The 14,854-nt window shown below is 36.9% G+C and overlaps 1 protein-coding gene across 3 annotated transcripts in view; it reads right to left on the bottom strand.

The window, feature by feature from the left end:
* Window positions 1-14,854, bottom strand: part of MINPP1 (multiple inositol-polyphosphate phosphatase 1) — a 40,656-nt gene that overhangs the window by 25,156 nt on the left and 646 nt on the right. For 2 of the 3 annotated variants that reach the window (XM_012762887.3, XM_012762888.3), the window contains exons 2-3: window positions 11,853-12,050; window positions 5,288-5,385 (exon numbers count right to left, since the gene is read on the bottom strand). In XM_012762887.3, the coding sequence (XP_012618341.1) occupies window positions 5,288-5,385; window positions 11,853-12,050 (296 nt within the window). The remainder of the gene's footprint in view (window positions 1-5,287; window positions 5,386-11,852; window positions 12,051-14,854) is intronic. The other variant, XM_012762889.3, reaches the window with a different exon arrangement.

Genomic DNA, 14,854 nt, shown 5'->3' on the forward strand with positions numbered 1-14,854 from the left:
GGGTTGCACTTACATCCTGAGTTTTATAAGATCAGGAATGCACAGTATGAAACTCAGAAATAAACATCAAAAGGATCAAGCTGATCCACAAATAACTTAAGATGAAATTCAACACTCTGCCCATGTTGAATGCAGCGTTATCCACAATAGGCAAGATATGGAAACAATGGAAGTGTCCATCAACTAAGGAATGGATAAAGAAAACGGAGTATATATACAGAATAGAATACTATTCATCCTTTAAAAAGGTGGTGATTCTGTCACTTGCCACATCATGAACGAATCCAGAGAACATTATACTAAGTGAAATAAGCCAGACACAGAAAGACAAATACTACATGATCTTACTTATATGTAAAACCTGAAAAAGTAGAATGCACAGAAGTAGATAGTGGAATGATAGTTGCCAGGGGATAGAGGGTGGGAGAAATGGGGAGATGCTGATCAAAGGGTATAAAGTTTCAGTTAATGTAGGATGAGTAAGTTCTGGAGATCTAATGATGACTACCATTAATAATAATGTATTATATACTTGAAATTTGCAAACAGGGTAGATCTTAAATTTTCTTACTACCAAAAAAAGTTAACTCTGTGAGGTGATAGATATGTTAATTAGCTTGATTATGGTAATCATTCTCTAGTGTATTATCTGCATCAAAACATCATACTGTATACCTTAAATATATACAATTTTTGTTATTTATACCTTAATAAAGCTGGGGGGGGTGTTCTTACTTAGAAAATATAAAAAAAACTTCTCACTCCTCTGGCCAAATTTAAAAAAAAAGAAAATATAAACAAAATTTCTGACTTTAAGATGATGGATCAACATATATTGCCCTTTTCTCTCAGAAGTCACCCTAAAAAAAGAATGAAAGAGATAAATACAAATGCTTTCTTCAAAGAAATTAAGAGACCTTGGTACCCTGAACCACCACCATAAATAAAGAAGGATTACCAAATGCAGTGAAAATGAAATAAAGTATCTCAGATAAAACCAGCAAAAGACACATCTTCAAAGAACATGGTACACCTAGAGGACCAAAACAAACAATCCTTTGCTTGAAACAATGAAAATCAGCCTCCCTGGACAGTATATGACACTACTACAAGATAACAGGCTGACAGTCTATCTTTTCAGACCCTCTTTCCTCTGCTTTTATGAGTAATTATTTGTTAATTTACAGGTGAATAAATCTAAATTGGAAGGAATATTGCACCTCTCTGGATAGCTGCTCAGCTCTGCTGGCTGGCTAGAGAGAAGTAAAAGCTAAAATGAACTCACCACAAAGATGAGTAATAATTAAAAAGGGGGCTTGCACTAACCAAGGAGGGGGAAGATCTCTACAGGGGGAACTAGGAAACACTGAGGACAGTTTCGTTGAGGATGTAAACAAATGAAAAAGCATATCATGTTCATGGATTGGCAGAATCAACACTGTCAAAATGTCTATACTACCCAAAGTGATTTACAGATTCAATGCAATCCTCATTAAAGTACCAATGCCATTTTTTTGCAGATCTAGAAAAAATAATTGTATGCTTCGTATGGAACCAGAAAAAAACCTCAAATAGCCAAAGCAACTTTAAGCAAAAAAAAAAAAAATCGGGAGACATCACCTTACCATACTTCAAGCTGGTATACTTGGTATATTACAAAGCTACAGTAACCAAAACAGCATGGTATTGACACAAGAACAGAGACACCCAATGGATCAGAACAGAGAACCCAGATATAAAATCATCGTCATATTGTCATCTGATCTTTGACAGAGCAGACAAAAATATACAATGGGGAAAAGAATCCCTATTCAATAAATGGTGCTGGGAAAATTATAGCCAGCCCACACATGTACAAGACTGAAACAGCACCTCTTACCACTCACAAAAATTAATTCATGATGGATAACAGACGTAAACCTAAGGCATGAAACTAAGAATTCTAGAAGAGTTTGGAAAAACTCTTAAAGGTATGGGTCTAGGCAAAGAATTTATGAAGACCCCAAAGGCAATCATAGCAACAACAAATGGGACCTGATTAAATTTAAAAGCTTCTGCATAGCCAAAGAAACAAGCAATAGAGTGAACAGACAACCTACAGAATGGGAGAAAATATCTGCATGCTATACATGTGATAAAGGGCTAATAACCAGAATCTACAAAGAACTCAAGCAAATCAGCAAGAAAATATCAAACAATCCCATTGAAAAGTGGGCAAAAGACATGAATGGAAGCTTTTCAAAAGAAGATAAACTAATGGCCAATAAACATGAAAAAATGCTCAATGTCATCAATCATCACAGAAATGCAATGAAATATCACGTTTAAGTCCAGTGGGAATGGTCTCATCAAAAAGTCCCAAAACAACAAATGTTGGCATGAATGTGAAAAGAAAAGAACACTTATACACTGCTGGTGGAATTGCCCATTGGTACAACCTCTATGGAAAGTAGTATGGCAATAACTCAAAGTAAGAGCAACCAATGGATCCAGCAATTCCACTACTGGGTATTTACCCAAAGGAAAAAAAAGCATTTTATTTAAAAAAAGGCACTTGCACTCAAATGTTCATAGCAGCAAAATTCACAATTGCAAATATGTGGAAAACAACCCAAGTGCCCATCAATACATGAGAGGATTAATAAAATGTGGTATATGTATACCTATGGAGTATTACTCAGCCACAAAAAATAAATGGTGTACTACTAATAATACCTTTTATAACAACCTGAATGGAACTGGAGACCATTCCCCTAAGTGAAGTATAGCAAGAATGGAAAAACAAACACCACATGTTCTCACTATTAAATTGGAAATAAATAATTAACACTCATGTACATACACTAGTACAATTCAATAGAAATCAAGCAGGTTGGGTGGGAAGGAGGATGGATAAATTTACACCTAACAGGTACAATGCACACTATTTGGGTGATGGACACACTTAAACTTTGACTCAAACTGTACAAAAGTAATTCATGTAACCAAAACGCCTGTACCCCTGTAATATTCTGAAATAAAAATTTAAAAAAAAGCAGTAATATGTCAGAAATGAACATTCACCCAAGAAATTCTGCTTTAGAGCAGATGAAAACCACAATGAAACAAAGATACATAGTATCGCGAATTCCAAAGACTTACGAAAATAATTTTTCTTTACAAGAAAGCCAAAAGTAGAAAAAAAGATATAAAAAAGAATACAGAAACATAAGCTGCAACAGATCCACAAATAGTTTGGCATTATCTAATAAATTTGAAATGCATATCCTATGACCAGGCAATTCTACCACAGACATACAACTTCAGAAATGTGTGCATGTGCCCCAATAGAAATATACAACAATGGCAACAATGTTCTTAATAGCGCCCATATGAAAACAAACCATATGTTGACAAGAAGATAATGATAAAGTTTTAAATATTCATATAATGGAACACTATAAAGCAATGAAAATATAAATTATAGCTACCTGCAGCATTATGAACAAATCTTAAAAACATAATGTTGAATAAGACCTGGGTACAAAAAAATACATAATGAGTGATTCCATCACATAAAGTTCAAAAACAGATAAAGCTAAAACTGTTTATTGGGGAAAAATAAAATAAAAAATAAACTACTGTATGAAAGCAAAAACACACAAATAATAATAATGGGGAAATTTCAGACAGAGGAAAATTTTTTTAATTATAAGAGGTAAGTTTGCTAAACTCTGCAAATAAATCTGCAAATCCAGATGACATGTGTTGGGGGCTGATTCTGGCATTACGCCTTATACTAATCATTCACTATAGCCTGTAATGTATATATGCTGCACGACACAGTGGTAGCCAGCATTTTCTTCGGACACGGTTGCTGCCTTGAGACATGATAAGAGGCCTTAGTTTCTGCACGTAAGCAAATGTTGCCCAGCTCCCACATAGTGGGCCCCCGTGGTGGGAGTCTGGAGGCCATAAAGATAAGAAGAACATTCCCAAGTTCCGGGCCCGTGAGATGGTTGGCAATGATGGGTAAGATGTCCTCAAGGGAGCAACGAGGTACAACCGTGGGGGCCAGCCACATGCTGGGAAAGAGAACAAGATATTCTTCAGATGGCTGCATTGCTTATTGTTGCTTATCTCGGCCTTGGGTTTTGAGCTATGTCTGGCACTTTAAGTAACCGTTTAGAGGTCTGAGATCATGGGAAACTGTTCCCTTGTGAATCAACTCCAGAACTGATGGTTATCACTGCTATGCTCAGATGCTCACGTACAAGGAACTAACCTTGGGTCTGGAGGGTATAAAAATAAAGCGACCAGTGCATTGGGCACTCGAGTCATGTACTGTCCTTGTGTGTCTGTGTCATTCTTTTATGTTCTGTGTTCATTCCCTGTCCTGTAAATGGGCCCGGCAGACATGGATAATATAAAATACCAAAACTGACCTCAAAAGACATACACAATCTAGATGTACTTATTACAGAAGATTTATACAAACTTGCAAAAAAAGCTATCATATAGAAAGCTATCTAGTTTATGTGTTATTTCTTTTGTAAAGATTTGTCTGATGCTACTAAATCAGTTTCCTCCTTTGTGCACTACTATACCCTATACAGGTGGTCCCTGACTTACAACAGTTCAGCTTACAATTTTGACTTTACAATGGTTTTATATGGACACAAGGGCTAACAAGGTTTCAGAAGTCCATAATCCTGAATGATCCATACTGACAACGCTTAAGAAAACAACACTCTCCTACCCCACCCCTCTGCTGCCACACCCCAGAACTGCCCAGAATTTATCTCCCTAATGTTACCAAAGGCCTGTCATTCCTTCTTTTCCTAGAGTCTAAAAGTCAGAGCTTTATGAAGAGAAAAAAAAAAGGAAATTAAGTAGGCAGATAGGAATTGTTGATGAATTACTACCACCACCAGGTAGGACACAGAACTCAAATTCTCACAAAAACTGTTATAAATTACTAGGTCTTTGGAAAATCATTTATCTTCTCTGAGCTTTGGCTTCCTATAAAAAGAAAATTTTGGATCATACCAGCTCTACACCACTTTCCAGCAATAAAATGTGATGGTAAGTTAAATAAGTTTTTAACTCGGTGAACCTAGAAATCAAATCACCTTAGGAAAAATGTTTCCAGAGTTTTATGAACCCGAATTATTTACAAGTAGGACCTATTTGAACATTTAATCTCTATTTAAGGAAAATGAGAGACTTTCTGCTTATTTTCTGAAAAGCTGCTTCAAGTAATAAAAAAAAAAAAAAAAAAAAAAAAGCAGCAAACAGTAATACTTACCTTTGCATCATCTATGTCAAAAACATCACACCAAGGAGATTTAATACCTTTAATTGCCAAGTCAAATGAACAGGTGAAAAAAGCTACCTGAATTAAATCTGGAAAAAAAGAAAAGGTAAAACTTGTGGGTCATTATTTTCTGCAATTTCTCAAAGGCTAAATAAATATCCGTAGAAAGCCATGTGTGGCACAGCTTTAAAAACTGGGTATGTTTTGTTTGGCGAAAACAGTAGTTTCTTCCTAGCTATCAAAGAATTAAGACTTGCTCTGTACAATCTAAAAGAGCAGAACCACAACTATCAGGAAGAAACCACGAGGAGGTGTAGATTTCAGTACAATAAAATTAAGAAACTTTCTGTAAATGGCAACTTTTTTCTGCTTTTAAAAGTAATTATTTGTTAAGAGTATGTTTGCCTAGCAAACCCAATAAAAAGTTTAACACAAAGACTTGCTATTTAAAACATAACTTAATTGTTAATTTTAGAGGGTTGGAGGAAGGGAGTTAGTTATAGTTTTAGACCTAATCTGAAAATTAAGAACAACAAAGTACATTCACTGAACAGTTGTTTAAACTATACAATTAATATTATAACTAATAAGCAATAGCAAGTATAGAGAGGAGGATATAAAAGAGGAGAGAAGACTGCAGAAGATAGAGAGGGAAGAAAGAGCAGAGTAACTAAGGGGAAGAAGGGTGAAACAGAGCCAAGGAAATGAACAAAGAGGAAAAAAATCACACACTAATGAGGAAAAGAAAGGTTGGCGACTATCAGTTTTTCAAATTGAGCTGCTCAAGTGATTTAAGAAGCAGACTTCAGAATAGGTTATTTGAGGTTTTTATGCTGTTAATTCACTGATCACATTACTTTTAGATACATATGGGCATTGAGGAGAAGGAATAAGGGAATAAGTGCTTGGGCTACAAAAGGTAGTCTTTGTTAGTAGCAAATAAAAATGCTGCTGTTCTCTAGTCAATGGAAAGTGTATGATATTTAGTTAGTGTGTGTGTGTGAGAGAGAGAGAGAGAGAGAGAGAGAGAGAGAGAGAGAGAGAGAGAGAGAGAGAGAGAGAGAGACAAGTCAACCGCAGGGGTTGGAGAGAGAGAGACAGACAGACAGACAGACAGACAGACAGACAGACAGAGACAAGTCAACCGCAGGGGTTGCCTCCATTGCTTTGATTTTCTTTACCTTATTTCCTTCTCTCTTTCCCAAATAAAAATGGGACCAAAATTTACTTCATGATACATGCATTTCACACTAGTTCTGAGTTTAAAGAATTCCTCTAAGGCAGGATATATACAAAAATATATCTCATTGGGAATACACATAAAAGTCATTGAAAAACTTCGTTTATGTACAGAAGAGGTTTTATAATCCCAATACCTAATATAATGTAGTGACTTGTAAGTATTATGTATGTTTGATAAAAAGACCTGGCTTATTTACACTCCAAGTTCTAACTCAGAAACTATGAAAGTCAGCCCAAATGCTGTGTTCTTTAACTGGAAAGGAGCTTTCTGGAAAAAAAATTCACCAAAAAAGTCTTTGAAGTATACAAAGAAAAAGCATGAGGTGAAGACTGAGGCTAAAAGAGACCTGACTCTGCCACTAGTAAGCCTGGGCAAGGTACTCTAGACTCTCTAGGTTTCAATTTCCCTGCCTACAAAATAAGAAGGTTAGGGCCAGGCACAGTGGCTCATGCCTATAATCCCAGCACTCTGGGAGGATGAGGTGGGAGGATCATCATTTGAGGCTAAGAGTTCAAGGCCAGCTTGGGCAACACAGCACATTTGTACAAAACATTAAAATGTTAGCTGGGTGTGGTGAAGTACACCTGTAATCCTAGCTACTCAGGAAGCTGAAGTGGGAGGATCACTTGAGACTATGAGTTCAAGGTTACAGTGAGCAATGATGGGGCCACTGCACTCCAGCCTGGATGACAGAGTGAGACACTGTACCTTAAAAAAAAAAAAGTAAAGAGGTCAGACATATGATCTCTGGCCCATCTATTATGAACCTTCTGACTTTTGGTCAATCTTCTTTTGGAACCTCAAAAATCTTTCAAGTGGATCAGAGATTTAAACATTAAAAAAAGAAAACAATAGGAATATTTAATAATCTAGTAGTAAGAGGGGATTCCTAGGCAAAATGCAACTCACAGAAGCCATAATGAAGACAGAGATATGGCCATTTAAAAGTTGTAAACTTCTGTACCATAAACCTAAAAGATAAGCAACAAGAGGCAGAATTCACAGATATATTCAATATAGCTAAATACATAAAGGGTAACTATGATCAATAAGAAAAACAAAAAATAACCCAATAGAAAATGGACAAACTTATAGAGGTAATTCTCAAAAGACATGCAAATGTCTAACACATAAAAAGATGTTCACTTCAAAAGTAATCAAAGAAATGCAAATTAAAGCCAGATATCATTTTTTTTCATCCAGAGTCTCATTCTGTCACCTGGGCTAGAGTGCCATGGCGTCAGCCTAGCTCTCAGCAACCTCAAACTCCTGGGGCTCAAGTCAGTCTCCTGCTTTAGCCTCCTGAGTAGCTAGGATTACAGACACACACCACCACACCTGGCTAGGTTTTCTATTTTTAATAGAAACAGGGTCTCACTCTTGCTCAGGCTAGTCTCGGAATTCCTGACCTCAAGCGATCCTCCCGTCTCAGCCTCCCAGAGTGCTGGGATTACAGGTGTGAGCCACCACACCATGCCTGGCCATGATATCATTTTTCACTAATCAAACTGACAAAGATTAAAATGACTAATAATACCCAGTATTGGATGATATATGTGAAAATGAACATTCTCATATAATGTTGATATAACATAATTGTTCTCCTTAAAGAACAATTTGGAAGTATATGTCAAGATGTAAAATAAGCATACTTGTTAACCCAGCAAGTCACCTAGTTATTTATCTTATAAACTTTCAAGTGCTAAAAACAGACTAAAAGAATTAAAAACCAAGAAAAATTTCAATGAGAAAATGTTTCCTACAAAAAGAATTTGCACTGTATTAGCTACAACCTTTTACAGAAGTAAAATAAATTCAATGATGGGTTAAATAAGTTTTAACTAGCATTGACCTAGAAATCAAATCATGTATCATATGAAATAACACATAATTTAAAAGAATGAGGGAGAGATCTGTATGTAAGGCAGATAGACTGGCAGATAGAATGTTCAGTAAAAATAAATTACAGAACATACACATAGCCTCACCTTTCTACTTTTAACAAAAAGGATTTAAATAGCAAAAGTATATACTAAGCAGTTATTGTGCCACTGTAGTAAATACTATGCATGAACTAGTCTCATAAAATCTTTGTAATAATCCCAAGGCCAGGTATAATTCCTATACCCATTTTACAGAGAGGAAAGTGTGGCAAAAGTAAGTTATTCAATAGGATAATAGAGTCAAGATTCAAATACAAAGGGTCCAATTCCAGAATCTATGATTTTAACCACTGTTTATATTGCCTCCAAAAAGAAGTTGCTCTCAGGCCAGGCGCAGTGGCTCACGCCTGTGACCCTAGCACTCTGGGAGGCCGAGGCGGGTGATTGCTCCAGGTCAGGAGTTCGAAACCAGCCTGAGCAAGAGCGAGACCCCGTCTCTACTATAAATAGAAAGAAATTAATTGGCCAACTAATATACATAGAAAGAATTAGCTGGGCATGGTGGCGCATGCCTGTAGTCCCAGCTACTCAAGAGGCTGAGGCAAGCAGGATTGCTTGAGCCCAGGAGTTTGAGGTTGCTGTGAGCTAGGCTGACGCACAGCACTCACTCTAGCCTGGGCAACAAAGTAAGACTCTGTCTCAAAAAAAAAAAAAAAAAGAAGTTGCTCTCACTGGGAGTCTGAGGCAGGAAGATCGCTTGAGCTCAGGAGTTTGAGACCAGTCTGACCAAGAACGAGACCCCTTATCTACAAAAAATAAGAAAATTAGCTGAGCATAGTGGTGAGTCCCTGTAGGGGACTACTAAGTCCCAGCTACTAGAGAGGCTGAGGCAGAAGGATTGCTTGAGCTCAGAAGTCTTGAGGCTGCAGTGAGCTGATGATGACACCGCACTCCAGTTGTGGCAACAGAGCAAGACTTACCAAAAAAAAGGTGCTCTCAGTTACCCCATCGGTAAAACACAAACAATCCTTGCCCATTCACAGATTAAAAATAGCTCTTAAAAATCCTTCTTCAAGCTGGGCACGGTGGCACACGCCTGTAATCCTAGCACTCTGGGAGGCCTAGGCGGGTGGATTGCTCGAAGTCAGTAGTTCGAAATAAGCCTGAGCAAGAGCGAGACCTCGTCTCTACTATAAATAGAAATTAATTGGCCAACTAATATAGATATAGAAAAAATTAGCTGGACATGGTGGCACATGCCTGTAGCCCCAGCTACTCGGGAGGCTGAGGCAGTAGGATCGCTTGAGCCCAGGAGTTTGAGGTTGCTGTGAGCTAGGCTGAAGCCACGGCACTTACTCTAGCCTGGGCAACAAAGCAAGACTCTGTCTCAAAAAAAAAAAATCCTTCTTCAACAACCTAAATGTCCACTAACAGAATAATAGCATAGTTATACAATACATAAGTTTAAAATGTAGGAATAGAATTACAAACATTAAATCAAAAATGCAAAGCTGCATAAAATCTAATATCAGACTGACATATACTTTAATATTCTTAAAAGCTTAAAAATGTGCAAAACAGGCCGGGCGCTGTGGCTCACGCCTGTAATCCTAGCTCTTGGGAGGCCGAGGCGGGCGGATTGCTCAAGGTCAGGAGTTCAAAACCAGCCTGAGCAAGAGCGAGACCCCGTCTCTACTATAAATAGAAAGAAATTAATTGGCCAACTGATATATATATAAAAAAAAAAAATTAGCCGGGCATGGTGGCGCATGCCTGTAGTCCCAGCTACCCGGGAGGCTGAGGCAGAAGGATCACTCAAGCCCAGGAGTTTGAGGTTGCTGTGAGCTAGGACGCCATGGCACTCACTCTAGCCTGGGCAACAAAGCGAGACTCTGTCTCAAAAAAAAAAAATGTGCAAAACAATATCCCATTTGTGTATAAAAATTGCATGGGATGATTTAAATGCTCAATTTATGACGTTAACTCTGGTGAGAAAAAGGAAAAATAAGATCCTTGGTCTAGGAATAGGACCAACAGACCTCAATTTATCTAAAGCAACTAACTGAAAAATAATATGAAAATTTGGTAAAGCCAAGTTGTGGGTATACGGATGTTCATTATATTTGCTTTTACTCTTATCTACATGTTTGAATTATTTCTCAATAAATAATTTTTAATGCTCCATAGGTGACTCCAATGTAGAGCCAGTTTATGAAGAAAAAAAGATTCAACTTCAAATGCTAGTCTAGGGTTTCTTTTTTTGAACCTTAAAAAGCATCCAGGTTCCATGATTGACAGACTCGCCTCTACTTTCATTTCCCGCCCCCACAACATCTAGTTCGTCTTTGGAAATTAATTCACAATATAATGAAATCCACAATCTTTGCATGTAGCTTTGTTAACATCTGCCCTCTGGATTCCGAATTCATAGAAAACAGGATGGATTACAAATTCATAGAAAACAGGAAAAAAATCTTAATTTCCCATTCCTAGCTGACCATGTACCCTGGTTTTCCACCTGTTTATCCAGCATAATTATTAGTTCTCTGCTGGGCCAGTGGCTCACACCTGTAATCCCAGTGACTTGGGAGTCTAAAGTGGGAGGATTGTTTGAGGCCTGGAGTTTGAGACCAGCCTGAGCAACATATCAAGACTCCATCTCTACAAAAAATAAAATTACCCTGGTACTGTAGCATGTGCCTATAGTCCCAGCTACTCAGTAGGCTGAGGCAGGAAGATTGCACTCAAGCCCCAGAGTTCGAGGTTGTAGTGAGCTATGATGATGCCACTGAACTCTAGCTGGGGAAACAAAGGGAGACTCTGTCTCTATAAATCAATCAACCAATAAAATTAAATTTAATTCAAAAATAGTGTCCTCTTTCATACTCAAAAGCATCCCAGTTTAGATGACAAACTGATAAACTGCAGTTAACTCACCCACTGTAATACATTAAGACAGACATAAATGTTCATTTTCTTAGCCTCTCTACATATAACAGACTCAAAGTTCATATTAGTTTGTTTTTGACTTTATAAACCTTATACCCTTCATATTAATATGCACTTTTGAACTGCTTCAAAAGCTAAAGAATTTATTTGATTATCCCATTTGTATCACTTTATGAAGAGGAAATCCTGAAAAGACTTTTGTTTTATAAATAATGCTTAGAATTGAAGCTTTATATACTCGGCCTTATATACTATGCCAGAACATAGCAAGAATCTTGTACATTTACATACCACTCAAGAATATGAATCTAAAAATTTCAAGCATGAAGTGTACAATTTTCTTGACCTAGAACATATTATTTTATTAATGTAAATTCAATTGTGGGACTTTCACAAGAAAACATTTTTTCCTTATTTTTTGTTTCCACAATTCAAAATTATTTAAACCAGAGGTTTAAATAAAAGATAACACGTATATTACCTGCATTTAAATCATTTACTGGTACTTTCAAAGCAGCTGCAACTTTTTGTAAAATGTTCTGCATTTCTGGTCCAGTTTTGAAGGCTTCCACATGATAAAGAGCTGTAGCATTCCTTTCCACTTCAGCTAAAAACTTTTCACAGTGATCAAAGAATCTCATTAGTTTATCATTAATCTTTGGAGGGCCACACTCCATATCTGGAAAAAGAAAATTACATATATAAATCATTAACATAAATGACAATTTCGAATTATTGAAAATGTTTTAAGTGGGAAAATGAACACTAACATCCTATTATCTCTATGTGTGAAATAAGCATGTACTGATCAGGAAAGACATGAGTAAAATTTTGTAATGATTGTAATGCATGAGAGAATACGCTAGAAAAGACTAAAGAAACAAAGCACATCAAATATAACGTGTTAGAGTGATACTATACAACAAAGGTAATTGAAATGAATGTTTTCCTAAAGAAAACAAAAATTAGAACCAATAAGGAGACTTCTGGAGGAGTGTCATAAAAAGTACTCAACCATGTTACCTAACTACTGTTTCCATCAGGCACAGAAAACTTTGGAAAGCAAACTAAAAATAAGCAAAGCTTCCAATTACAGGGTGAGAGGGAATTCAATAGATTGAAATGTGTTTCCACTCTAAGCCAAAGTCTAAACAGAGTATTTTCTCAATTAACTTTCCCAACCCTGTGTGATTTTACAAAAGATCCTACTTGGGACAAAAACTACTGACAACAGCACAAAATGCATTAATGCTTCAGTTCTACCATGCTTCATTGTGTTAGGTGCTTCTGATTTGGTTTATTTTCTGATAACTTTCCCTTTAGAATAAGTTATATTATTTTTCCAATTTGGCAACAAATATGTATTGGAAAAGCATTCATACTGATGCTTCAACTACCGGAGTGCCTTTTTTTTCAGTCATATTCAAAATACACGTCTGAATCATCATTTCTCCAATAATTTACAATGAAAAGAACACCAAGTATATCATTTTTGTACCCAAGAGAAAACTGAATATAGTTACACTATTTTACTTTGGATATGTCTATGCAATTATCTATATCTCCTGAAATGTATAATTTTACCCACTTTAATTGCAAATTGGATTACAGTTCTTAGGAAAATATCTTGACTAGCAAAATAAGCCAACTTTGTCATCTTTTTCTGTGCCCTCAAAATATGATTTCCCAAGTGAATGTTGACATTTCATCCTTGTGACTACCTAATTACTGCTGCTGTTTTAAACAGAAACAAGGGCATTGTTCTGTTTACAAAATCTAAATCAGTAGATGCTCTCAAAAGACCGTATGTACATAATCAGCAAAACAATTGTCTACATATAAGGAAGAGGGTAGGAAAAGGGTTTAATCCGAGACTGAAAATGGTGAGAGGTGGGCTTATTCTGAACCGCAGTATTTGATCCCTGACTTTGTATTCTGAAACAAATGCCAATATTCACAAGGCCAATGAAGACCAAAATTCATTCCAGGAGGTCACTACATACATATAGATTATGCTATGTTAAAGTATGTTCTACTTTCAACATTCAGTTAAATTAATAGACTTATGGGGAATTTTCACCCATGTTAATTAAAAAAGTACAGCTATAATTAAAAAGCACAATTCAACAAGTAACTAAACACAAGTTAGCCAAGTGAGTTACTGACAATAACATGACCAAAGTCAGTGGAGAAATTACTTGCAGAGGGTTTAAATGTTCAACTGCTACAGGAGAAAGGACAAACCAGTCTACTTCTGTTTTTCACTTGGGCTTTGAAGCTAAATGATGTTCCACATTTCAGGTCTGACCTTAAGCGTGATCAAGAAGCTATTAACATCTGTTCATCTCTGTGGCACAAAAATATTTTTTTATTCTTAACAGTATGTTACTGGACAAATGGAAACTATATAGTATAATGGTTAAGAGAATAAGCTCTGAATCAGATTTCCTGGGTCCTTAACTACCTGTGTGAAATGGGCAAATCATTTAGTGTTTTAGTGTTGCAATTTCCTCATCTGTAGGTTAGGAGGAAAATACTAACAATTGAGACAGTGGTTGTAAGGATTTAGTAAAATAAATTTGAGGATTTAGTAAAACAAATGTTATGCCTGGCACATAACAGGCATTAAGTGTTTGCTATCATTATCTGTGACATTAAAACATTTTCTAAAGGAAAATCCAGAAGACCTGGATTCTGGGCCTGACTCTAGTTCTCAAACTAGAGAAAGACAATTAAGGAGACATACTCTTGGGCTCAGCTTCTTCACCTGTGAAATAAAAGGGCCTCACTAGATGATCTCTCAAATTTTGAAAAAGTATAATGGAATAAATGAGTAAAGTATTATATGTGACCATGAACCACAGCTATAATGACGGGAACGCTATAGTAAATTACAAGAACAAAACAAGAAAAAAAGCAGGGCATTCAGAAGACTTGAGAGCAGCTTTCTAAAACAGGGTGTAGGTCCAGAACCATCTCCTGAAAAGGTTGGTAAATTAAAAAAAAAAAAAAAAAAAAAAAACTCAACTAGTACCAGAAGCAAAGCCTGAGGAAGAAAGTTCTAGATTCCATTTTTTAAAAAGTGCGCCCAACTGTAAAGCTAGCTGCCAGGGAAGGGGGAAGGGATGGGTTGGCGCTCAAAGGCAGCAATTCAATCTGGAAATGGTAGATCAAAAAGTGCGGGAGAGACCTCGTCTGTCTTCTTTCCTGTTGGACCCCCAATGTGTACTACAGCATGCAGTATGTAGAAGGTGCTAGATTTATACCCGATGAATGAATAAATGAACATATGTATGTGGGAAGAGAAAGAGCCAGGTCCGGAAGATCGCGTGCCCAGGCAGGACGCAGCCTGAGGGATGAAGGATTAGGAACACAGAAAAGTGAGAGAGAAGCTTGGGTGGGGAAAATCCAGGGTCTGGGAGAGCCGGGGGAGGACTTAGGGAAGGGAAGAGAACCGAGGCAGGGCACTGGCCAGGCGGCCTG

Source organism: Microcebus murinus, chromosome 14, assembly GCF_040939455.1.
Source record: "Microcebus murinus isolate Inina chromosome 14, M.murinus_Inina_mat1.0, whole genome shotgun sequence".
NCBI lineage: Eukaryota > Metazoa > Chordata > Mammalia > Primates > Cheirogaleidae > Microcebus > Microcebus murinus.